Source organism: Uranotaenia lowii, chromosome 2, assembly GCF_029784155.1.
Source record: "Uranotaenia lowii strain MFRU-FL chromosome 2, ASM2978415v1, whole genome shotgun sequence".
NCBI classification, from domain to species: Eukaryota; Metazoa; Arthropoda; class Insecta; order Diptera; family Culicidae; genus Uranotaenia; species Uranotaenia lowii.
In genome coordinates this window covers 52127518-52152750 of record NC_073692.1, presented here as the reverse complement: position 1 = coordinate 52152750, position 25233 = coordinate 52127518, and the positions used below count along the sequence as shown (strand labels likewise).

The 25233-nt window shown below is 30.2% G+C and overlaps 2 protein-coding genes and 1 pseudogene across 3 annotated transcripts in view; 1 reads left to right on the top strand and 2 right to left on the bottom strand.

Moving 5' to 3' along the window:
• LOC129741391 (uncharacterized) overlaps positions 1-25233 on the bottom strand; it is a 291886-nt gene that overhangs the window by 36797 nt on the left and 229856 nt on the right. The window lies entirely within an intron of this gene.
• LOC129749382 (troponin C-like) overlaps positions 3067-25233 on the top strand; it is a 40258-nt gene continuing 18091 nt past the window's right edge. Inside the window, exons 1-2 of one of the 2 annotated variants that reach the window (XM_055744347.1) lie at positions 3067-3299; positions 22255-22568. In XM_055744347.1, coding sequence (XP_055600322.1) covers positions 3297-3299; positions 22255-22568 — 317 coding nt within the window. In that variant the 5' untranslated portion in view covers positions 3067-3296. Of the gene's footprint in view, positions 3300-13036; positions 13182-22254; positions 22569-25233 lie in introns of those variants that run through there. The other variant, XM_055744348.1, reaches the window with a different exon arrangement.
• On the bottom strand, positions 23291-23408 carry LOC129750222 (U2 spliceosomal RNA; annotated as a pseudogene).

Sequence of the window (25233 nt, the reverse complement as noted above, 5' to 3'; positions counted from 1 at the left end):
AAAAAATGACAAAAATGACAAAAATGACAAAAATGACAAAAATGACAAAAATGACAAAAATGACAAAAATGACAAAAATGACAAAAATGATAAAACTGACAAAAATGATAAAAATGACAAAAATGACAAAAATTACAAAAATTACAAAAATTACAAAAATTACAAAAATTACAAAAATTACAAAAATTACAAAAATTACAAAAATTACAAAAATTACAAAAATTACAAAAATTACAAAAATTACAAAAATTACAAAAATTACAAAAATTACAAAAATTACAAAAATTACAAAAATTACAAAAATTACAAAAATTACAAAAATTACAAAAATTACAAAAATTACAAAAATTACAAAAATTACAAAAATTACAAAAATTACAAAAATTACAAAAATTACAAAAATTACAAAAATTACAAAAATTACAAAAATTACAAAAATTACAAAAATTACAAAAATTACAAAAATTACAAAAATTACAAAAATTACAAAAATTACAAAAATTACAAAAATTACAAAAATTACAAAAATGACAAAAATTACAAAAATTACAAAAAAAACAAAAATTACAAAAATTACAAAAATTACAAAAATTACAAAAATTACAAAAATTACAAAAATTACAAAAATTACAAAAATTACAAAAATTACAAAAATTACAAAAATTACAAAAATTACAAAAATTACAAAAATTACAAAAATTACAAAAATTACAAAAATTACAAAAATTACAAAAATTACAAAAATTACAAAAATTACAAAAATTACAAAAATTACAAAAATTACAAAAATTACAAAAATTACAAAAATGACAAAAATTACAAAAATTACAAAAATTACAAAAATAACAAAAATTACAAAAATTACAAAAATTACAAAAATTACAAAAATTACAAAAATTACAAAAATTACAAAAATTACAAAAATTACAAAAATTACAAAAATTACAAAAATTACAAAAATTACAAAAATTACAAAAATTACAAAAATTACAAAAATTACAAAAATTACAAAAATTACAAAAATTACAAAAATGACAAAAATTACAAAAATTACAAAAATTACAAAAATTACAAAAATTACAAAAATTACAAAAATTACAAAAATTACAAAAATTACAAAAATTACAAAAATTACAAAAATTACAAAAATTACAAAAATTACAAAAATTACAAAAATTACAAAAATTACAAAAATTACAAAAATTACAAAAATTACAAAAATTACAAAAATTACAAAAATTACAAAAATTACAAAAATTACAAAAATTACAAAAATTACAAAAATTACAAAAATTACAAAAATTACAAAAATTACAAAAATTACAAAAATTACAAAAATTACAAAAATTACAAAAATTACAAAAATTACAAAAATTACAAAAATTACAAAAATTACAAAAATTACAAAAATTACAAAAATTACAAAAATTACAAAAATTACAAAAATTACAAAAATGACAAAAATGACAAAAATGACAAAAATGACAAAAATGACAAAAATGACAAAAATGACAAAAATGACAAAAATGACAAAAATGACAAAAATGACAAAAATGACAAAAATGACAAAAATGACAAAAATGACAAAAATGACAAAAATGACAAAAATGACAAAAATGACAAAAATGACAAAAATGACAAAAATGACAAAAATGACAAAAATGACAAAAATGACAAAAATGACAAAAATGACAAAAATGACAAAAATGACAAAAATGATAAAAATGACAAAAATGACAAAAATGACAAAAATGACACAAATGACAAAAATGACAAAAATGACAAAAATGACAAAAATGACAAAAATGACAAAAATGACAAAAATGACAAAAATGACAAAAATGACAAAAATGACAAAAATGACAAAAATGACAAAAATGACAAAAATGACAAAAATGACAAAAATGACAAAAATGACAAAAATGACAAAAATGACAAAAATGACAAAAATGACAAAAATGACAAAAATGACAAAAATGACAAAAATGACAAAAATGACAAAAATGACAAAAATGACAAAAATGACAAAAATGACAAAAATGACAAAAATAACCAAATTGACCAAATTTTCCAAAATGAGAACATTGACTAGAATGACAAAAATTGAAAAACAAATATTCAAATTTTAACTTATAATATTTAAACTAATATCAATATCAATATTATAGAAATACCTTTAAAACCTGATTTGTTTCGATAATTTCTGAAGAAATAAAACATCGGAATGATTTGAAAACAAAATTTCTAGTAAATGGTGGCTCCAGAGAGAACAAGGATGCTTTTTTTTTGAGAATAGGTACATATGTGTTCGCATGAATTTTTTCAGGGTTGAATCATTCTTCGGGATGAACATACCGAGAAAATTTTTTTTTCTTCCGTTGATTGACGTTTTTTTAGTTTTTTATTTAAGCTAATCAATGAGTTTGGAAGAAATTATTATTTCACCCAGTGGCTCCAGAGAGTTCTCTCATGTATTGTTTTTTTCATTTCATGCAACAAATCACATCGTAAATAATACACTAAGCTTTGTGGTGACCAATCCATTGATCCGTTTTCGACTGCCAATCGTAGACTGGTATCAGTCCGAAAGCAGCTATTTTTTCGTCCTCTAGAAACCTTCTCGCATTTTTTTGTTCAGAAGATCGGTTCTACATTCTTCCACTCATCATCTCGTGTGCTTAGAGCTGCACACTCTCGGTTGCAGCATTCATCAGTTCGTAGAAACCGCGGTCTTCGAAAGCTGGGCAACCCAAAGGCAACCAACCGCACTGCTCATGCAAATCGCCAAAATATACACGTTTTCTAGCTACTTTTAGCGATTGCTGCTCATTTCCAATCGTTCCGCTGCCAAGCTCCTTCGCGCGTTCGTTCATGGATGATGCTGCGAGCGATCCCGTCTCTGCTAGACCGGAGTCAGCTAGGAGTGATGTTTCCAATCCTCCTCCTAGAAGGAACACCCTCTGTCCACCCTCTTCTGACCCCTCTTGGCCCATCGACGCTTTGTGTGGGGGAGTTTTTAAATATAAATGATGTTGAATGATATTTTCGCTTTAGTTAGCTATCGAACGCGGCTCGCGGTTAATTGACTCATCACTCGTCCTGCCTATCTTGTGGCCGCCGACTGTGGGTGGGATCAAACGGATCAAGCTTCTGGATCCGATCGGGACGTTTTGCTTGAGTCGGGAGTGGATTCAAGAGTATCGTTTGTGAAAGTTGTCCAGCGTTGTTCTGGAAAAGTGCGAATCTGATCAAGTTTCCCTCTTGTGTTCGACTTCAACCAAAACCACTAATTAATAATGGTAATGTTTCATTTGGTGCTGTTTATATTTTAAAAGTTAAAAATGAAGATCGATTGCAGTGGGTTGAAAAATTGGATCATAGTTCTGCCTTCAAGTGAAACCTGAACTGTGTTTTTTTAAGGGAATATGAACAGTTGTAAGCCAAGAAGGTGAAAAAATTCATACCGGTGTGGTTGAATTAGGAACTGTGATAGATCTGTGCACTACTCGTTATGGGGAAAAAGTTTTTCCTAGCACCTGGAAGAGCGAGAGAGGAACTCAGGTGCAATAAATAATGCTGCTGACTACCCACGGCGCGGTGCGGCATCATGAATCTGCATCTGAGAGCAGCCAGCGAAGAAGAAACTGCCATCAATCACTCCGACCCACAATCTGCCCTTATTAATTATTCAATTGAACAAGAAGCTAGACGTCAGCTCCGGAATTTGCGCTGGTTTTTGTTGTTGTTAAGATGACTGCTACATAGGAGTGTACCATTGGAAGTGACGTAAAGTTGACAAAAGAATCTTGAAAAAATTAACATAACAATTATTCAGTCGAACTATGAATATTAAACATCATTAAACTTATAAGCAGAAAAATATGATCGAATTAATTGAAATTTCGTTGTATTTTTTTAAAAAACGTTTTTGACTACACATTCGCATATGATTCATGAAAGAAGGATCAAAATAGACCCACCCCGTTTCCAGCTTTATGTGGTCACATCCCATGTTCAGTTCGATTTCCGTCGGGGCAGTGCAAACTTCCAAATGCCCGGATTAAATAATCAAAGTGCCGCCATAAATATGATGTGCACCCTTCTATCGGATACGGTCGATACACGTTCTAAATTACGGCTTTTATGTATAAAAAATATAAATTTTATTGAGCCCCCCCCCATCGCATATAGTTGATGCCAGAGACAATAATTCATCAGCCAAGTCTATTTTGGATGTATTGCAAATTGGAAAGAATTGGAAAAAATAACCGGCACCTGACGATTATTATTTGGCACATAAATAACAATTTATGCATTGGTGATCATAAAGTTATTCCCATGTTGTTGAAATTCTGTATCAAAAAATTTAAACGAGAAGAAGTCTAGTTCATGTTAAAATAAATATTATTGAATGAAGAAGATTAATGTGTTTTCTGACAATTTATGCCAGGCAAGGCAAGGGAGGGGGAAATGGGGCTAAATTTCCCGGACCTCCTGGTGAAGAGCGAGGGCACCCGAAAAGAAAAAAGTTTCAACTTTACTTTAATTGTTTCAAGTTCTATAAATTAAGGAATAGAAATCCAAACAAGAAAAAAGGAATATAAACTTAAAATATAAGAAGGTGGCCAGCAAATTGCCATTTTAAATTTTCCGGTTTTTATTCCGGTTTTCCTATCAAAATTTTAATTTTTTTCGGGTTTCAACATACCTTTATAAAAACGATCAACAATCGATTTTGTACCAAAAACATGCCATTTTAGAAAAATTTCATGTGAAAGTGTGCCATGACTCCAATTTATCAGTGAAATAATCGTGGGGTTTAAATGGTATGCAAATTTTCTAAAATACAGCGATTTTTTTTTTCATTTGAAGTAGACAATCAAGTTTGATCATGCTTAGAACAAAGAAGAAAAAATAATTTTTGATATATTTCAGATAAATTTACCTTCATTCAAACCTTTAATACCCTCTTAACAAAATATTCTAATATGTGTTGTGAGCCAACTTGGTAAATAATTCTACTGAATCAAAGCAATCGAAAGATTCTATTTAATACAACCATGGTATAAGAAAAGTTCAGATACCGATATTTCGATAGCAACTTACTATCTTAGTCGAAGTCGTTTTCGAAAACGCTCACTGAAGAAGATAGTAAGGTGCTATCGAAACACCGGTATTTGAACTTTTCTTATACCGTGGTTGCATTAAAGGGAAACTTTTGATTGCTTTGATTCTGAACAAAACATTCAATTTTTTTTTCAACATTTTTTAGTAGGTATATGTTTTGTTAACTAACTAAACTCTTTCGATTAGCTTAAGGGGGGGGTAGGGTCTAACACTTTCAAAAAATCGATTTTTTTATTTTTTTATTTTTTTATTGTAAAACATTTCAAGAATGTTGTGTCAAATTTTCAAGACAATTGGAGCAAAACTGTTGAAGTTATAGGCCTTTATCTCCCCCTATCTACTACTGCAAGAAAGCAAGAGCAGAAACTTCAAACGCGTTTTTCTCGAAAGCACATTTTTAAAGTCCGTGGACATCGTCATTTGAAAACTACTTATCCGATTCTTTTCAAATTTGGAACATATTTTCTACATATAAAATACCAGACCCCAACGTTTTTCTTTTTTGATTTTTTTACTTTGGGGAGATTTTAGAGGTGAAAAATGGCGGATTTTTAAGTGAAAAATCGTAGTTTTTACTTCAAACAGCCACAAAAATTTCATAAAAATATTTTTAAGTTAAATAAAAACGTTGGGGTCCAGAAAAACATCTATTAAAAATATTTTGCTCTGACTTTTTCAATTCAGATGATTCTGTGCTGAGATACAGTGTCCACCGCAAATCCTGTTTTCTAAAAAGCATCCTCGAAAATGCTCCGTCACCGGCTTATTTTTCAATATTTTTCTAAGAAAAAATTACTAAATGTTCTTTTAACAATGCTTTGTATAATGCAAAAAATTTGAATACATATGATTGAACGATAGCTCTAGAAAAAAATCGTGAAAATGGTGTTTTTTTATACCCGTTAGACCCTACCCCCCCTTAAGGAAAAAAAAAACAAAAGAAATTCAACAGATCTACAAAATTGAAATTTTACTATTTTTCTCTAATGGCTCTTGTTTTCGTGTTCAAAGGTTTATATCATTTTTGTAAGAAATATCATATTTTTAAGAATACTAATAAATATATTTAAAATTAAAACTTTAAACTAATTATTATCAATTGTCTCGAAGACCTCAAATTACGCGAGAATTTCAGCTTTTAAGGAAATAAGTTTGTTGAATTTCAACTATATTGGTCACTTTAAGGACGAACGTCACACATCATTGCGTACAACTCCGTAAAGCATTTGCTTGTTTTGTATACTAGCTTAAGTGTTTCCAGTTCTATGATAAGTTTTAATTTGTATTCAAAATTTGAGCGGAAAAAAATGTATGTTTAATGAATGTTCAAAAAACGATCTTTTTTACTGTTAACAGTTCCTAAGTAGAGTTCTGGTTTCTGCTCATTCGAAAACTGGGCTGATTCAAAACAAAGTTATATAAGTTTTTTGTTTGTTTCTTTTTTTCGTTCGGTAAAAAATAAGACTGTTTAACAAATTTTAAATGACTTAATAACAAAACTTATGGTTGGCCAATTTTCGCGGTCTTCAATGAAGTTGTTTAAACATTAAAATAAGTAAGATCGAAAGACTAAAAGCGTTTTCCGGTGATGAAATAATCGAAAAATAATCATGAATTAAAATTTTTAGTTTTTATTATCACGGTATTCATCCCCCCTTTTATGTAAATGTACGTCTGAAATATTGCTATGAATCGAAGATATAAAATTGATTTGAAATAAGTGTTTGTTTTAATACAGAATAGCTAGCGATGAGTTGTCATGGGCTTATTTTAATTTAAAAAATTGTGATTTATGAATTTTCGAATGACATTTTACCAAAACATGAGATAAGTATTAAGTATTGAGTATTATCAAAACATGACATGATAACAACCAAAAATACTGTTCTTTGATGTAGTTATTTGGTGATCATAGATTTGAAAAAAAACTTATTCAATTTTTAAACTCAGACTTTGAATTTTAATTCTGACTACGAATTTGTGAGATATTCTGGTCCATAAAAGTCAATACTGAATTTTTTATTTAATTGCTAATCAATTAGGATTTAAATTATTATTTTTTAAACCGTATTAGATACAGAATTTATGATTTTGATTTCTAGTTTCTGTATTATTCATCTTATTTTGAATCCAGCATATGTCATCATATGTCACAATCTGAATTATAACTTCCAAAATGCATTTTTAAATTATTAGTCCGACTGCAAAACCAGAAACTTTTATTTTGAATTTCAACCTGAGCTTCGAATCTGCATTTAGAGTTAATTATGAACTATTACTCGAAGTTTATTAATTTATTATTAATTTGGAATTCCTATATTAAAACCGAATCATATATTAAAATTTTCAATTTGAGTTTTCAGTTCTTTGTACAATTTTTTTTGTGGTTTATTTATGACACTTTACCACCTTGTGGCATTCGTGTCCATTTATACGATTTTGATATTTGATGAATGATTCGAATATGGCTTATAATCTTTAAAATTTGTTAAAAAAACGCTCTTTGGGTAACATTCACTTATATTTCCCGTTTCTTCATCAGAAAAGAACAAATAACGACCAAGAAAAGCTTTTGAGCAATGGTTTACTCTCGATGAAGAATAGTGAGAGCGCCCTCTAAATAGAGTTATGTTGCCAGAATTTTTTCAACACTGTCTTATCTAGAAACCTGGCAAAACCCGGGCATTTGATTTAAAAACTGCAGACCGAAATCCGGGCAATATCCGGAAATTTTTGGCAAAATCCAGGAATTACTCAAAGAAAATCAAGAAGAATATTTTGAATCGAATTTTAGGCTTCCAAAAACTTTTAATGATATTTTTTTTAAAACTTGCTCTATAAATTATAAAAATTTAAAGCAAAATTTGTATTTTTTTTGTTTGATTTTGTAAATAAAGCGAATGAATTCGACCAAAATCCGAATTGTTTTTCAATGGAAACCGGCAATCGGACCGGACCATATAAAAACTTTTGGATTAAATATCCGAGTAAACCCGGTTAAAACCGGGCAATCTTTCGACCTTACTCTAAAATAAATAAGTATTGCAAAAGTTTTTCTGCATTTTGCGGGCTGAACAATTCAGTAAAAAAAAAATTCAAAACCTGTTAAAAACTGGGTGTTCGACTTGAAATTCTTCAACACAAAATCTGCACAAATTTGTGCAAAACTAAGTGATTGTTTGAAGAAGAAAATCAAGAAAAAATGAGGAAAATAGTTTAAGAAATCTTTTTTCTTTATCGGAACATGTCAGCATGATTTAGATAGTTTTTCCAACTCACAAAAAAAAAAGATAAAGCTAGTTAAAAAAAACTGAGCAAAATTAGAATATCACACTAAACACAAGACATAGGAAACGGCACTAAACGTTCTTAAAAACGGAAAGAAGAACTCAAAATTACCTATTTTTGTCGACGGATTTCGGGCTCGATGTTGCCCATCTACAGGACGATCTCCGACTGATCACACGAAGAAATGACTGGAGTGTCGTAGTATTCGTCGAAAGATGAAATTTTGGTGAAGGTCAAAAGCGGCGACATAATTGGTGGATCAAATTCATTCGCTGCTTTTCACCTTCACCAAAGGAAAAATCTCATATTTCAGTCAATTTAACTAGGAGACCATATATAATGAACATTCCTGAATGTTATACGGGAACTTTCATGGAAAATGTAGGATTTTATTAAAAAATGTCGCTTTTAGATCATCATTTCTTAAATTTGCGTAAGAATTTAAATTTCCGACAGCTCTCCCCCTTTTTTGAAAAAAAAACTTAACTGTAAAAAACTGTAGATGCTTATATAAGATCAATCGGCAATGCCAAGTTTTTCCATTAAATTTCCATTTCAATACCAGTCTTAGATTTGAAATTCGAATTGAAACATTTGCAATAGATGCAACCAAAGTTTTTTCTATTGATTGAGGTAGGTACTTCTGTTTTACAACTATTATCTAGAAAAAATAATCGTTACTTCAGCATATCATTTTTCAATTGATCATCTTCAAAATAAAAAAAAAAACACACAGTCGAATTGCATATTTCATTGAATAATTTCCTAAACATGAGTATTTTTATGTTTTTCATCTTATCCTTTTTCAGAATCCATTCGTTTAAAATTTTGAAGTTTTCTATGTTTGTGGTATTGATCCTCATAAGGATTCTTTATCTGATTTTTTTTCTAATGATTAGTCATCCTGTGATTTGAATATTTAATCTCCATTCTGAATTTACCTATCTTTTCAAATAAGACTTTTGGATTGAACGCGGTATAAATGAAAAAAAAAAAATGACAAAAATGACAAAAATGACAAAAATGACAAAAATGACAAAAATGACAAAAATGACAAAAATGACAAAAATGACAAAAATGACAAAAATGACAAAAATGACAAAAATGACAAAAATGACAAAAATGACAAAAATGACAAAAATGACAAAAATGACAAAAATGACAAAAATGACAAAAATGACAAAAATGACAAAAATGACAAAAATGACAAAAATGACAAAAATGACAAAAATGACAAAAATGACAAAAATGACAAAAATGACAAAAATGACAAAAATGACAAAAATGACAAAAATGACAAAAATGACAAAAATGACAAAAATGACAAAAATGACAAAAATGACAAAAATGACAAAAATGACAAAAATGACAAAAATGACAAAAATGACAAAAATGACAAAAATGACAAAAATGACAAAAATGACAAAATGACAAAAATGACAAAAATGACAAAAATGACAAAAATGACAAAAATGACAAAAATGACAAAAATGACAAAAATGACAAAAATGACAAAAATGACAAAAATGACAAAAATGACAAAAATGACAAAAATGACAAAAATGACAAAAATGACAAAAATGACAAAAATGACAAAAATGACAAAAATGACAAAAATGACAAAAATGACAAAAATGACAAAAATGACAAAAATGACAAAAATGACAAAAATGACAAAAATGACAAAAATGACAAAAATGACAAAAATGACAAAAATGACAAAAATGACAAAAATGACAAAAATGACAAAAATGACAAAAATGACAAAAATGACAAAAATGACAAAAATGACAAAAATGACAAAAATGACAAAAATGACAAAAATGACAAAAATGACAAAAATGACAAAAATGACAAAAATGACAAAAATGACAAAAATGACAAAAATGACAAAAATGACAAAAATGACAAAAATGACAAAAATGACAAAAATGACAAAAATGACAAAAATGACAAAAATGACAAAAATGACAAAAATGACAAAAATGACAAAAATGACAAAAATGACAAAAATGACAAAAATGACAAAAATGACAAAAATGACAAAAATGACAAAAATGACAAAAATGACAAAAATGACAAAAATGACAAAAATGACAAAAATGACAAAAATGACAAAAATGACAAAAATGACAAAAATGACAAAAATGACAAAAATGACAAAAATGACAAAAATGACAAAAATGACAAAAATGACAAAAATGACAAAAATGACAAAAATGACAAAAATGACAAAAATGACAAAAATGACAAAAATGACAAAAATGACAAAAATGACAAAAATGACAAAAATGACAAAAATGACAAAAATGACAAAAATGACAAAAATGACAAAAATGACAAAAATGACAAAAATGACAAAAATGACAAAAATGACAAAAATGACAAAAATGACAAAAATGACAAAAATGACAAAAATAACAAAAATGACAAAAATGACAAAAATGACAAAAATGACAAAAATGACAAAAATGACAAAAATGACAAAAATGACAAAAATGACTAAAATGACAAAAATGACAAAAATGACAAAAATGACAAAAATGACAAATATGACAAATATGACAAAAATGACAAAAATGACAAAAATGACAAAAATGACAAAAATGACAAAAATGAATATTTAAAACATAGGCAACTCGAGGAAAATTTTATTCGTAAAAGTATTGAGTGTGTTTCTGAATCTTTGATTACTAAATAGCTATTAAAAGGAAAAAAAATAATAATTCAAAAGCCTTTGAACTATGAAAAATTTGTTAATGGAAGCTTAAGTGTCCAAATCAGATTATGAACATTTTATAAATTGCAAGCAAAAATGGATGCTAGGTCTGGCACAAAGTCCAATGCTTAATTTGGGGGATCGGACCACGGAAAGAAATGACGCGATGCGCCTGAAATTTGTATGGAGTTATGCGAAATTTTATTTGAAAGGATATTTAAACCCAGTTTTGTACCAAGTTCTTAAGTCTCTATCGGCCGATTTTGTTTTATTATTGTACTCCACAAAGCTTTAATTATGAGAATTGTTTCATCCCAAGGACTTATTTCGATAAGGGTTATGTTAAAAAAATTGAGTTCCAAAAATTGGCTTCTGAAGGGTCAATTTACATAAAAAAATACAGGAATGGTCGTTACTCGATGCTTATAAACCCGTTTTTGAAGCTTAATAACTCTTTTATGATAACTTTTATCGAAATGCATTCTTCAGATGAAACAATTTTCGTGACATCACAACGCATTCTTTACTTAGGTGTAACTCACAACATTTTGAACCAATTTTCATTCTGAAAATTGCATTGAATTCCTCTCAAATAGTTTGAAGAGACCATCAATTTTTGACAATAAGTGACGTTTAAAGGAATCATAAATTAATAAAGTAGAATTTCCGTGACGTTACAACGCATAAAATAGATACTTTTTTCACACATTCAAGAGCGTAAACTTGCAGTTATTATTCTTTATCTCATGCTTAAAAAATGGATTTAACATCATGCTGCAATAGGTTTTTATAAATAGCAAGATTTTTGACAAAGTTATGTTTCAAATAAAGAATAATTCGACTTCTTTTCATATTTAAATTTCTACGATAACATAATCAATTCTAGAAAAAGGTGACTGAAAATGTTTTGATGGAAAATGTAGCTCAAGAAATAAACTTTTTAATGCTGTGTATTTTTGAATAGTAAAAAATATAAATCGATTCTACAGTTTAGGGGTACTTGAAATGGGTTGGAATACTGTTTGAGTGAGATATGAAAAATCGTTTCATTTGTTGCACTTTTACTTCATTAGGTCAGAGGGCTTCAAATAAATATTCAGAAGAACAATTTGAAATTTTCTAGTTTTTTATCTGATGAAAATCACTTTTCATAATAATCTTTTTTATACATTACATGTTATGGTTTTTTTTGTATTTTAAAGATAAAATTAAAATAAACAAATGGATTATGAATTAATTTCGCAAATCCTAATTTAGTTCTAATTGTAACTTTGATTTTTATCTGAAATATTTTACTCTACTTTTAGTCAAAATTGTTGCAAATTAGGTGGTGAGGAAAAAAAGTTGAAAAAATTATTGTTAAAATCATGAGTGTCCTCCAGTTTATGATTTTGTAAGAGCTAATAGATTGACGTGAAATGAAAAAAAATCTATAACAACTTATCGAGCTCCAAAGTTGAACTGATAATCTTCGAGGAATGTAAAGGTTTTTTTTTCCTTCGGCAAAACAAATGCCACATTTAATTGCCTCCTGTCATGTTGTTCAACACTCTACCCACGCAACATTCCTTCGATTCGAGGAGTTTAATGTCCCGCGATAGAGACCCCCATTTCGTTTCCAAAAGGGAGAAACGATACCTCTAATTTGATTGCCAAATTACTCGATTGATTCTCACCCAGCTCACCCTCCATGGGGATACAGTTTTTCCCAGTTTTTTTTTTTTAATTTCAGGTGGTGTGGTGGTGGGTGCTTATTGGTTGGATAAAAAGAGAACTTTTTCACCTTCCCCTATTCGATACGCGGTTGATGAATCCGATCATTCTTATAACGGTTGATTTGGTTTATTGGCCAACAAAACACCGTTCCCGGCTATGGGTCGGCGATCAGTTCGATATCTCAATCGGTGCCCGGAAGACGTTCTTCCCGCGGAAATTGTAGTGTACGATTGGTTCGGATTTTTTCATCGTTCCTCCAGTTCGGGATTTAAAATCTTTCAAACTGGCTACCGGAAAATCACGTCGCGCTAGTAGCCTAGCAGTGCTCGATGTAAGTTTTTTCTGCTTCTGTAAATGCTTCCGGATTCTGACTGGAGCAGGAAAAGTCACATTTTTGAAACCTACCGATGAAACTGCACTCCCATAGTCGCTAGGAGGATAGTTTGGTGCAAATTGAATTATGCTTACTTCCGGGATACATTTAGCAGTTGATGAACAGCCGGCACCTCCTCAATTAGTGTCAACAGCAAAATTATTTAATTAAGAAAATGGTGTAATAAAATGGTTTGAGCAGTGTTTGGGGTTGACTTAATCTAGTTGTTAAAAAGTGTGAAAACTGTCAAGCTCTAATTAAAAGAGTAAATGAGAAGATTTACGTCAGTGAACATCCAACTATTCATTAGAATAATCAAGTCAACTAAATTCACCAAAAAATTACAAATTTACAATGGCAGTTTAATTGTTAATTTCTACCTGAGGGTGGCAATCGATGTATAAGAAAAATTTCATGTTCGAATTTTGGAAACAGAACGTATAAACTTTGTAGATTGGCCAAAAACACTGAACTGTACAAAATTTCAGCTCAATCAGTCAATCAATCAATGGGGTGTTTTAAAGAGTTCAAAGTTTCGGTTTATTAACCCTTAAAAACCACCAAAGGGAGAACCGAAGGAAATCGGAAAACCCGAAATTTTAATTTGGAATTCAAAATATATTAGAATGCAATTAAAATGTAACATCAAAAGCTCGTGTTGACTCGAATTTTTTTTTTGTCAAAAATTGACTTTAGAATTTTTAAAACTTCGTAAGGAGGGACCAAAGAAAATTCGGAAAATCGAAATTTCAATTTCTATGCAAAATGACTTACAAATAATTAAACTTCAATATCTGGTGAAATCCCGAAAAAAAAAATGTTTGGCCCAAACTCGACTTTCTGGGACCTAGCGATTTTCCGAAAACCACAAAATGACACACAGAAAATGTAGAAAAGTGGTGAAAACCTCTATTTTTCAATCATTCAACCATTATCTACTGATATTACAGTTAAGGTGAAGAAATTTTGAACAGTGAATCAAAATATTTACTTAGTTTGAAACATTATTGCATCATAAAATTCCTTAAATACGAAAAATAAAATTTATGACGAACTTTAAACGATACTTACATATTTTTTAGGTTATTTAACACTTTCATCCACATTGCATAGTGATAAAGTTTGGACCCATAATCCCAAAAAAAATCGATGTCCCGGGTTGAGGAATTTGAAATATTTCTAACTAAATTTTCTCAAAAATTCAATTATGCAGTCGGATATGACCGGAGACATTCTGGTAAAGTGTTATTTGACACTTATTAATCTGAAAAAAAAACAGACATAGTTTCGTGAAACTGGATTTGTTCAAAACAATTTTTGAGCTGAAATGTGTTGGAAACATTTTAATGTGATGTGAAAGATTCATGAAGATTATAAGAATGCTTTGTGAGTTACATTCATCACAAATAATCTGACTTCCATAAAAAGGTATTTTATTCAATTAACTTTTTGATAAGAAAAAAATCTCTCGGTCGATCCATCTAAAACTTTGAGCGTTGTTTAGTGCACTTCATTCCAAGTGCATTTGTCATACTTAAAACTTCATTCTAAACTTCATTCAAGTGCATTTGTAATATTTTCATCTAAAAATTTCCACTTTTTAAATATTTGTCGTGTTTAAGAATTCTTAAGAATTTCAATGACTTGAAGTTTCATGTTGTCAGGACGTATAAAGAAAAAAAGCTTATTTCTTGGTAAATAAGGTCGAAAACATTCCACTTAGATAACTCCGGTCTAATCCGATGGCCGATTTGAATTTTCGTGAATATTCCACGTAAGATATGCATTATTTCAGGCCTCTAAGCCTTAGGCTTCGATTTTTTCTTGGGATTTTGATTTCAAATTTTCCCATTGCGCATTGTAGCACTTTTTTTTCCTGGAATTTACCACTTAGGGTATTCTTCCCTTTGTCGGGCAAATTGTATAAAAATTAACATGACGATTTTTGGAAGCTTAAAATATGATTTAAAGTTGACTGATGTGTTTCATTAAAAAATTACAATGTTTCAAATGTTTTGTTTGTGATTTTTATGTTTAATTTGGATATCAGCAGATATGAGAGAAACCAGAGGATTTTCATGGCCCGGATACTAACGGAAAAAATATCTGGAAAGCTCAGGTTAGAATAATTCCGGATATTGTGATTCCAAATTTTGCTTTCAATCCTGAAAATTTGATGTATGTGATCCGATTTCGGGTTCTGTATTCAATTTATTGTTCTTGAATTTCAGTTTAGATCATCACTGGGAGAAAATTCTGTTTCGAATTTTTATATTCCAAAGTTAAACTAGATACATGTTTCATATTCGAAACTTGAAACACACCATTTCGGAACATAAAAAGAAAATATTAAAATTAAAAAACCGAAAAAAACTTGTTATTTTAGATCGAAAATTAAAGAAATCTTGAATACAAAATATAATACAATTACCATCTTCTACTGTTTGAATTTCGCTCATGAACTCTGGTTCAAAATGCAGGAAACAGATTCGGATATAAAATTAAAAATTCAGTTTACGATCAGCTCGAAGTAAAGTTTTAGAATCAAGATTGAAAAATTAATGTGAGAATTTTATTAAAGATTCCAATTGCAGGAGATAGCAATTTCAAAATTTTGATTCTGGATTCAAAATTTAAACATTTTATTCAATCAGAGTCAGTTTGGAAACACAACCAGCAGATATCACAAATGTAAAATATAATTTGGAAACGTTTTGAAGATATTGTTCTTGGAAAAATCAAAATTTCAATATCAAAAAATAACTGTGGTTGTAAAATTATGAAAAAATTATAAATGATAATTGTTTATTGGCCATAAAATTTAACCTAATCATGAAGTGAAAATTCAGATTTAATTATATTTTATTGATTTGTTACTAAACATAGTTGATGAAGTAGATTCTTCGAAAACTTCAATTGAGTTTAAAAAAAAAACCAATCTGATTTTAACTGCAAACTTAATCTCCTACTTTTGGTTCTTAATAGCTGATCAGTTTTCACCAATTCTTAAAATGGTTATGCTTGTGGCTTGTGGCTTATAACTAGCTCATTTATGCAACATCAAAAAGATTTTCTTCATAATGAAACCATCAAAATCCTTTTTTTTAAACCTCATGCAAAAATTGGCGACTTCTAGGATCTACGTTCGAATGTCAAGATTTTAAAGAAATACCTAACTATTAATGTAAATGTAAATCAAAGCTGAATAATTATACCAAATTCAATGTATTTTTACTATTCTTTATGCATTGTTGAAGCCAAAATTTAAAGAATAAATTGATCCACATGAGCCGAGCCTTCCTACGACCCTGCACGAATTTAAATCATTTTGAGTTAAAAAAAAATCCAACTTCGAAGAAGAGAAGACTAAAACATTGATTACATTCATTTCATCCCTCCAAAAAAGATGAAATCACATGTTATCCCGAAACCAACCTCATATTCAATCCGCTCTATTTTTTTTTCAAATCGAACACAAACTAATACAGGATCTCAATGAAACTTGATGTTTCTCGAAGATATTCTGTTTTCTTAACTCTAAGCGTACATCTTTCGAGGATATGATCCCTACCATCTTACAAATGTTAAAACCACCAACACACAGAATGTGTACTATGTATGGCGTGACCGGGATTTGATCTCATGATTGCTGGCTTAGAAGACTTGAAGGCTCTACGATTTTAATAAAATTTAGCCAGATACTAGATGACATTTACATTTTCACATAATCTCACGAAATTTTAAGATGAAAATTTGAAATTTGACAAAGTAACAGCTAATTTCGTGAAGCAACCTCAAGTTTTCCTATACTTTTACCAAAATAGCTGTATGTCTCTTTCTAGTTCTCGCAGAACGTTCAAAACTAAATGAGCGAAGAGTTTATAAGTTTTTTATAGCTTGAAAAAATGTTTAATTAAAAAATATTTACAGTTGAAGAAATGAAAGCCTGTCACATTTGAAAGATTTAATCAAATTCATTCTTTTTTGAACTGTATAAATATCTATCGACCCGAATAACCTCCCAAGGTTAAAAGGTCTTTAATAAATATTATTATTATTATTATTAGGTATTGTATATCTTTCCAAAAAATAGTGTTTACCTAGTAAAGAACTTGTAAAAAGGACTCAAAAAATGTATTTTGTCGAAAACTTAGAAAATAGGGTAAGCAATGCCATTAGGGTTGTTAGATTTTTTAAAAATTATCTTAAAATGACACAATGGTCTTTTTTTTTCTCGATTTTGTTTGATTTTTACCAATGATCAGGATCATCTAATGCAGTATCAAATATCTTTCTTATATTAGGAGTGTATAAATTTGAAGATACATGTTGCCAGAAAATGCAAAAGACCACAAGTTGCAAAATTTTACAAACAAAAAATAAGTTATGAAATCGAGAAAATGGGATCAATGGGAAATGGGATTATTTGCCCTTAAAAGAATGTTATTTCGAAAAAATATCATGTAAAATAGAATCCTTGAGATTTATGATCAAAAATAGAGGTATAATACATCAAATTTTATTCACTTTTACCTATTTTTTGCTTTACACTTCCAATTTGGTCAACCTTCCAATGATCCACTTTCAAATTAAAATTTTCATCTGACTCATTTAGCTAAACTTAAAAACTTATATAGAAAACAATATTTCTTTTTCTGTTACATAAGAAACCTCATAGGAACAGAAGGGTTAAATGGACTCGGAAGTAATTTTAACACTTGATTTTCCCAATGAAAAAATCTATTCATAAAAAGGGATATTTCAAACTGGTTCCAGTAGAGCAGTTACATTAGCAATTCAATTTAAAATAATGTAAAAATGAATTTTTGTTCCGTACGACACCAATTTTTAACTTTAAATAACATGAACAAATGACTATTCAATCCAAGGAATATTTGAATAAGGTAGTGTCGAGAGCCATATTGTATTTTTTTTTGTGACGTCACAAAAACGATTTATAAAAAAATTATATGAGAATGGCAACAATTTAAAAGAAAAACACGTTTGAGTACGAAAAAAAATAAGGCCTCTATTTCGAAGTTTTCTTTTGTCCTACGAAGATTTAATTATGTTTTTTTTTTCTTATTTTATTAATGAATGCAATGTCACCTTGAAGCTAAATCGTGTAAAAATGATGAAAAATTTGGCTTTAGAACGGTCTAGCTGGTAGTTATTGAGTGTTCAACTAACTGTCATGATTTTTGTCCAACCGGTTCACCATATACAATTCTTATGTAGAACAATTAATGATTGTTAACTAGGATTGCTAAAATGCCAATAAAAGATTGTGGTTTTGAATACAAAATCGTGTTTTGATTACTTTATTGTAATAAGGTGCTTAAACTGCACTGACTTGAACATTTTCAAGCAAGAATTTGAACTAAATCAAAAGTTTCGCAAATTTTAGTAAGGAAAATCCCCCATTCTCTCGAACTTCGACGGTCTATTTTATAAAAATAAATTACTCGAAATTTTTTTTTTGTGACGATCTTGAGGAGCAAGAAACTTTTTAGAATAACATGCTTTCAAAGTGGAAAATTTCTAAAAGATTCTTCTCATCAAGTTTCTGATTTTACTTGTCTGATTGTGTATTAATTTTTCAAAATGAATTAAAATTTTATTTTACATTTGTTTGACTTTTTGCATTAATAAGTCCGACGTATAAAAGTGTATGGGTTATATCTAGAGCTCAAAATTATAGTAAGTGTTCTTCCAAATGATTGACCGCCATTTTTAATATACAATATTTTACTCTCTAGTAAAGTTTTCCTACTGTTTTGAAAACTAAATTTTATTTAAGTCTTTGTTTCCCTTTTTTTGTGTGCACTTCTATTTTCTTGAAATAAATATTCCACTTTTCTAAACTATGCGGCAACACTGAGACCAGAATTTTTTTTTGAATTCTTCTTTTGACACTTTGAGTTGAATCATTACGAGGAGGGGGATAAAGAAAAATAGTTCAATTTTTCAATAAGTTTGAATCAATTGGACACAATCTTGCATGCAATAAAACTGCATACAATTTAACATGCAGACATCCGAAAAATCGAGTTATTCAAGTTTATATAGTCCAGCAGTTAGAACGATACATGCACTCGTAGATGAACTAGAAGCATTTTCGTGAGACGATAAAAATTGTTACATGTTTTAAGTTAAAGAAGAGTTGATCCTTTCCTGAAGGAGACTTGATCCTAAATCCAAAAATAAAAGGTCCGTTTACTTATTTTTGCCATATTAGGTTTCATTTCAAAATTGGCTAGTATCAGACAAAGAGAATTCTAATAGTTTGTCTACTCCCCTAGAGTCATTGCATACTTTAAGGTGAAATTTTCTAGTTTTTAGATTAATACTGTATTTTGGGTATTTTTAACAAATAATTACTGAATAAACATCAGTTATTGGACACATATTAGTTATTTTGTAATAACCAATTATCACGATCCATTCAGAAGCAAAAAATATCTTTTTGGACTCTAAGGATTGGATGCCATGGCTTTTAGCATAGAATAGCATAGCATAGCATAGTATTGGATGACTATACACATCTTGAATTGACTGATACAAGAGGTACAACTAACAATCAAGCCCAATACTAGATTCCAAAATGAGTACCTGGGTTCAATACTCATGTCAAGTGTTGTTATTGAGAATCAGTGTGGTACCATGATGCACACCGTGACAAGTCAATGTAATCATATACGGATAATCTTAACAGCAAAATGAACTTTTCAGGTGCTAGAGAACTCATGCGACTTTATATACAAGGATGCTGTTTCAGATAGGTAGAGAGAGGGCTATTTCGGTTTATAGGAAATCCTACTTGGCAGATAGGATTGATGGGTAAAAATATTAAAATGTTCACGAATACACAAATAAATAAAAATGGAAAGAGCTCACCAAATTTTTGTCGCAGCTAACTAGTAGACAGGTAACATGATGGTTTGAACGCTGTTGCACTACATTGACTTCCACTCTGAAATCGTTAACTTGATTCCTATATTTTGCATTGTTGGCCCTTTCAAATCCAAATTCCTATCATCTGATTGAAAATGGATTCGATACTCATCCTTCGACAAAACGACTACATAAATCCATGAATCTCTATCGATCTTCCGGTTCCGCGAATCCTAGGTGAAAAACTGCTTGTGTACTTGCATTGCGAATCCATTCCTTGGTAAATTGCTTCTCGATCGGTACTAACTTCAAAATGTTAAACCTATTCTCATGCCTATAGAATATTCTAAAAATAATCTCGTGAGCATCGGTTGAGGCATTTTGGAGGAGTAGTCCGACTTCCCACAATTTTTTTTTATAGATAATATAAGTAAACAGTAAAAAAATCGTGAAAAGATTATATTGGCTAACTTATGTTTACAATGTAAAAATGCCAGCTGCATCCGAAAATGAAACATGAAAAATCAATTGGTCAGTATTTGGGATACACTCTGATATAGAATTATGCTTAAAATGGAAACTACCCTTTTTTACTGTAAAAATGTACGTCTCGGTGGCCAGGTTTATAGCTTGGTGGCCCCCACCTGAGGCGTGGGTCCGATTCCCATTTTGGTACTGGATGTAAATGTTGATGTTAAGTTGTTCACGTTTATTAAGTCTGTAAGCCTAAATCGGCTAAGACGCTGTAGTTCTTTAAAAAAATATGCTTGCTCTGTTATAAAATATTGAAGAGTCACAGTCTACACTAGATTAACTTAGAATTCGTATGGACAAAATGAAGCATAATAAATCTAACAGGTTAAAGTAGGCTCACAACACAACAGAGGTTAAATGTGATCACAGGTCTACCAGAAGGTCACATGCCACCATTAAGCTAGATCGAATGTCGACAATGTCGATACTCTCTTTTGGAGAAGCATAAAAAATCGTGTTTTAAAAGAAAACTTTTTTGTAAAATATTCTTATATTTAATTTCATTTCTACATTTCACATTGCTCATTCCAGCAGTAGCTAGAAAGCAGAAAAAAAACTTTCTAAGTAAATAAAACCGTCATAGAAAAAACAGCTGCAAATTTGAACTCTCACAGTAGGTTACTTTTTTCAAGGTTCAGCATTTTGCCCTTTGAATTGAATCCCATGACTCGTTCGGTGTTTTTTTTCTTCATTTTTTTCTGGTAGCCAGCAAAATTGGCTGATGCACCATCCCGTAAATTGACCGACGTGATTGGATTCGGCATGCCGTCCACCCTTCCAATTTCCGCATTCCCTCGCTGCTGGAATTTTCATTTACTGAGTCAGTTCAGTTGAGCGGATATCTTAATGATACATCCATCATGGCCCGGTGAAACAGATGTTATTTTTTGATTTCTAGATCCTGTTACCACTCTCGGACATTCGACTGGGATTGAAACAGAGCTGAAAAAGGCAAGGAGAAAAAACTACCCGTGAAACGGATCGCTTAATTTCACGAGGGCACTCATCTTTATGCTGCCTTCATCCCAACACCCGATGCACAAACGACTGAATCAATCGAGGATAATTATATCACCCTTCCTTTGGCTTGCGGTCAAAAAGTTTGCGCTTTGAAATTAGCATCCATCATGACCGGGAGGCCGCAACAGGGTAAACTGGACCCACACTTCAATGAGAGCGTACTATTTTTATCAATTGAACACGGTATGAACCACAAATATTTTTGCTGATTAATCCATTGGCTCAGCTCTGTCTAGCAATCGGAGATTTTTTTTTTTTGTTTCGATTATAGTCGTTTTACCATCTTTATGGCATTCGCGACTAAAAAATCGGAGATGGATTTTGGCTTTTCTGTGCACACGCTACAGCTCCGAGGAAATGTGATCATCCCCGAGGTGATTGAAAGTGGGGTGGATTATGTTTACAGTTGGATGGAAATATTGACACAGGAGGATACAAAGAAAAATGTTACCCCATTAACGTTTCCAAAATCGTCAGTTTATCCTTCCGCAATTAAGATTAATAACCTTGATTTATACGTTCGATTTAAAGTTATCAAAATTATATCATTTCGTGATTTTTTTTTTGCTTTTCTCACTCGCAGGAGGATGAGGAGCAGCGGCTGGCCATCATGCGCAAAGCATTCCAGATGTTCGACACCACCAAGTCGGGCTTCATCGAGACCATCAAAATTTCCACCATCTTGAATACGCTGGGGCAGCAGTTCGACGAGGGTGAACTGCAGGCGATGATCGACGAGGAAGATCCGGAGGACACCGGAAAGGTGAACTTCGACGGATTCGCCAGCATTGCCGCCAACTTCCTGATAGAGGAGGAGGATGCCGAAGCGATGGAAAAGGAACTCAAGGAAGCCTTCCGGTTGTACGATCGGGAGGGCAACGGTTATATCACTACTAGGTGAGTTCCTGTATTTAAATATTATATTTCTAACACATCAACTACTGGATAGAGTTTGTACTAGAAATTGACAGCTGTTTTTTTGTAACAGACTCCTAGGGAGTAATTTGTTACATCCCAATTTTTTTAAGTTTCAAGATACATTCAATTTTGTATCCAGATCGTTTTAACTCCTTTTTTCCTTTAGAAATATGTATTTCAAATCTTGAAGATGAATTTTGTGTCCTACACAATATATTCACTAAGTTTAAGAGCAGCTGCAGTTATTTTTATAGACTTACTATTTCAAAATTCTTTTTAAATTTATCCACTCTACTGCACAATAGACTGAATTTGAACTTTTCGAATTTCTCTAACCCTAGGGTCTTAAAAGCTTCGTTTTCGTTCAAAACTCTTGCATGATTTTTTTTGCAGAGTTTTCAACAACGTTTACATGAGTAAATTTTAAGTCTTATGTTTATTTGGGAAAATTTAATATTTTGTTCAGAAAAATCATCATAAATTTTGTTTCTTCTGTGGATCAAACTCTGTTAATGGGTAAAAGCAGTGATGTCAGTTGATTGCATAGATTTTCAATGCCAAAAGACATACCCCTATTCAACAGCTAAAAACTTTTTTGTCTAATAAGATACGAAGTTACGTTCTTCGACAAAGTTGCTCAGCGGAAAATTTCTTTTGAAGATTTCAAAAATCAGCACAAAACCCATTACCATTACAAGAATAAAAGTTCAAATTTACTCATGTAAACGTTGCCTAAAAATTTTTCAAAAAAAACCTGGATGTTAAGCTGATAAGAACAGATACTACCCTTAGATCTAAGCCTTTAGGCCGAGAAGCGATCAACGTGGATTAGTTTTAAAAAAAACAAAGCTTTTAAGACCCCAAGGTTTAAGAAATTCAAAAATGACCCCTTATCGACTCAGTCTACTGTACAATACACAGTATCTAGGGGAGAAGCGGAATATATGCGCCTATTAAACAGAATACTGATTTAATCAAATATTACATCGAATATGTGTACAAAAACTATATACACATGAGCAGACATCTGTTTTTTATACATTGAAGTAATTTTCACGTTGAAATCTCCTTCAGTTTTTGAGAAATCGATTTTATTCTTACTGTTGTCAAAATTGGCGAACCTTAAACCGCGCGGACTTAATGCGCTATTTATGTTTTAGGCAATATTTATGTTTTTTTGGCAATACTTCCGTATAATTTCACTGGAAATGCTAAAAATTAAAATATCTATTAAAAAATCTATTATTTTATTATTTTATAGAATAAAACAAAAGTTTGGGTTGCCATATTATGGAGGCAGTTCATCCGTAAGATAAACTTTATAAAATCTGTTTTGAAATCTTCAATTCTCTCTTAAGATGCTAATTATAGCTTGGATTCAAAGTTATGTTGATAAAAATCATATATTTATTCTATTTAATCTGTTATTTTGGGATAGCGGCATTTTACAAACATGATGGGGGCATACAAAATCACTCTCTTATTCCACTTTCCAATCATTATAAAACCATCATAAAAGCTTAAATTTGTTTAACTTCTAAGGTTGATTTGAATAAGAAACAAAAACCACCCGACTTTTTGTTTTGAGCTTCTTTACGTATAATTTTTAAAATTCAGGATATTACATCAAAAGTTATCAAAACCTTGTTTAAAATTTAAATTTTTTTGAGTTGGTTTATTCATAAAATTCTTTCTTGCCTTATGTTCAATGCGTATCACCCTTAAAATCCATTTATTAGATATGTTGTCTTGTCAGCCATTTCGTCTGGCCGTAGGTGCATTCAACCCGATAGGCCCATTTAGGAAACCTTTCCCCTAATCTTGTTCAGGACAGAAAAATGGATAATAAATTATCTTATCACTGTTTTAGAGGAAAACTTGAGAAATGTGTTCAATTCCTTAATTAAATATAGGTTGTGATATTATAAACTTGAAATTACACGCTGTCAGAAAATGCATAAGAAGCGAGTTGCTGAATTTTTTGAAAAAAGTTATGATAAAAAAATGAAATGGGAAGTCTCACCATTCTCCCTTATTCATTTATTTCCGGGTCTTTTACCCGATCAACGGGTCCCGGTGAGTGATTTTTTTTTTCGTATCGCAGCAACCATCGACCATAGTTTTTCTACAACATTTTCGCTTACAATACGTACAGTAAAAAAAAAGTGATACTAAGATTTATCATTATTCGGATTTTAGTTTTTTTTAATATGTAAATAGTTATTCATTTAAAATCATTACTTTCGAAAATAAGTTCTAACAGTGTTCAGTTTTTTTTAATGCTTTCAAAATAAATGAGGGATTTTGAAGGCGTCACTTGACAGAACAACTTGTTTGGGGTTCAATCATATTTATTATCAACTCTTGTAAACTCGATACATTCAGATTTTAGTAAAAATCTTTGTTTTTGAAGTATCTAGAATATAAATAATGTTGAGCAACGAAACAATAAAATATATTTCCAGTTGAATTCTCCTGAGCCTGATACTTAAATACAAGATATTTTATCAACCGTAAATTATCATTTACATATTATTTCATTTTTAAACATTCTGTGAAAAAAAAATTATTTAAAATTTAAATTTTCCAAAAACCGCAATCTTGAAAATAAGTTCAAATATTATTTGATAATAGTGGTTTTCAC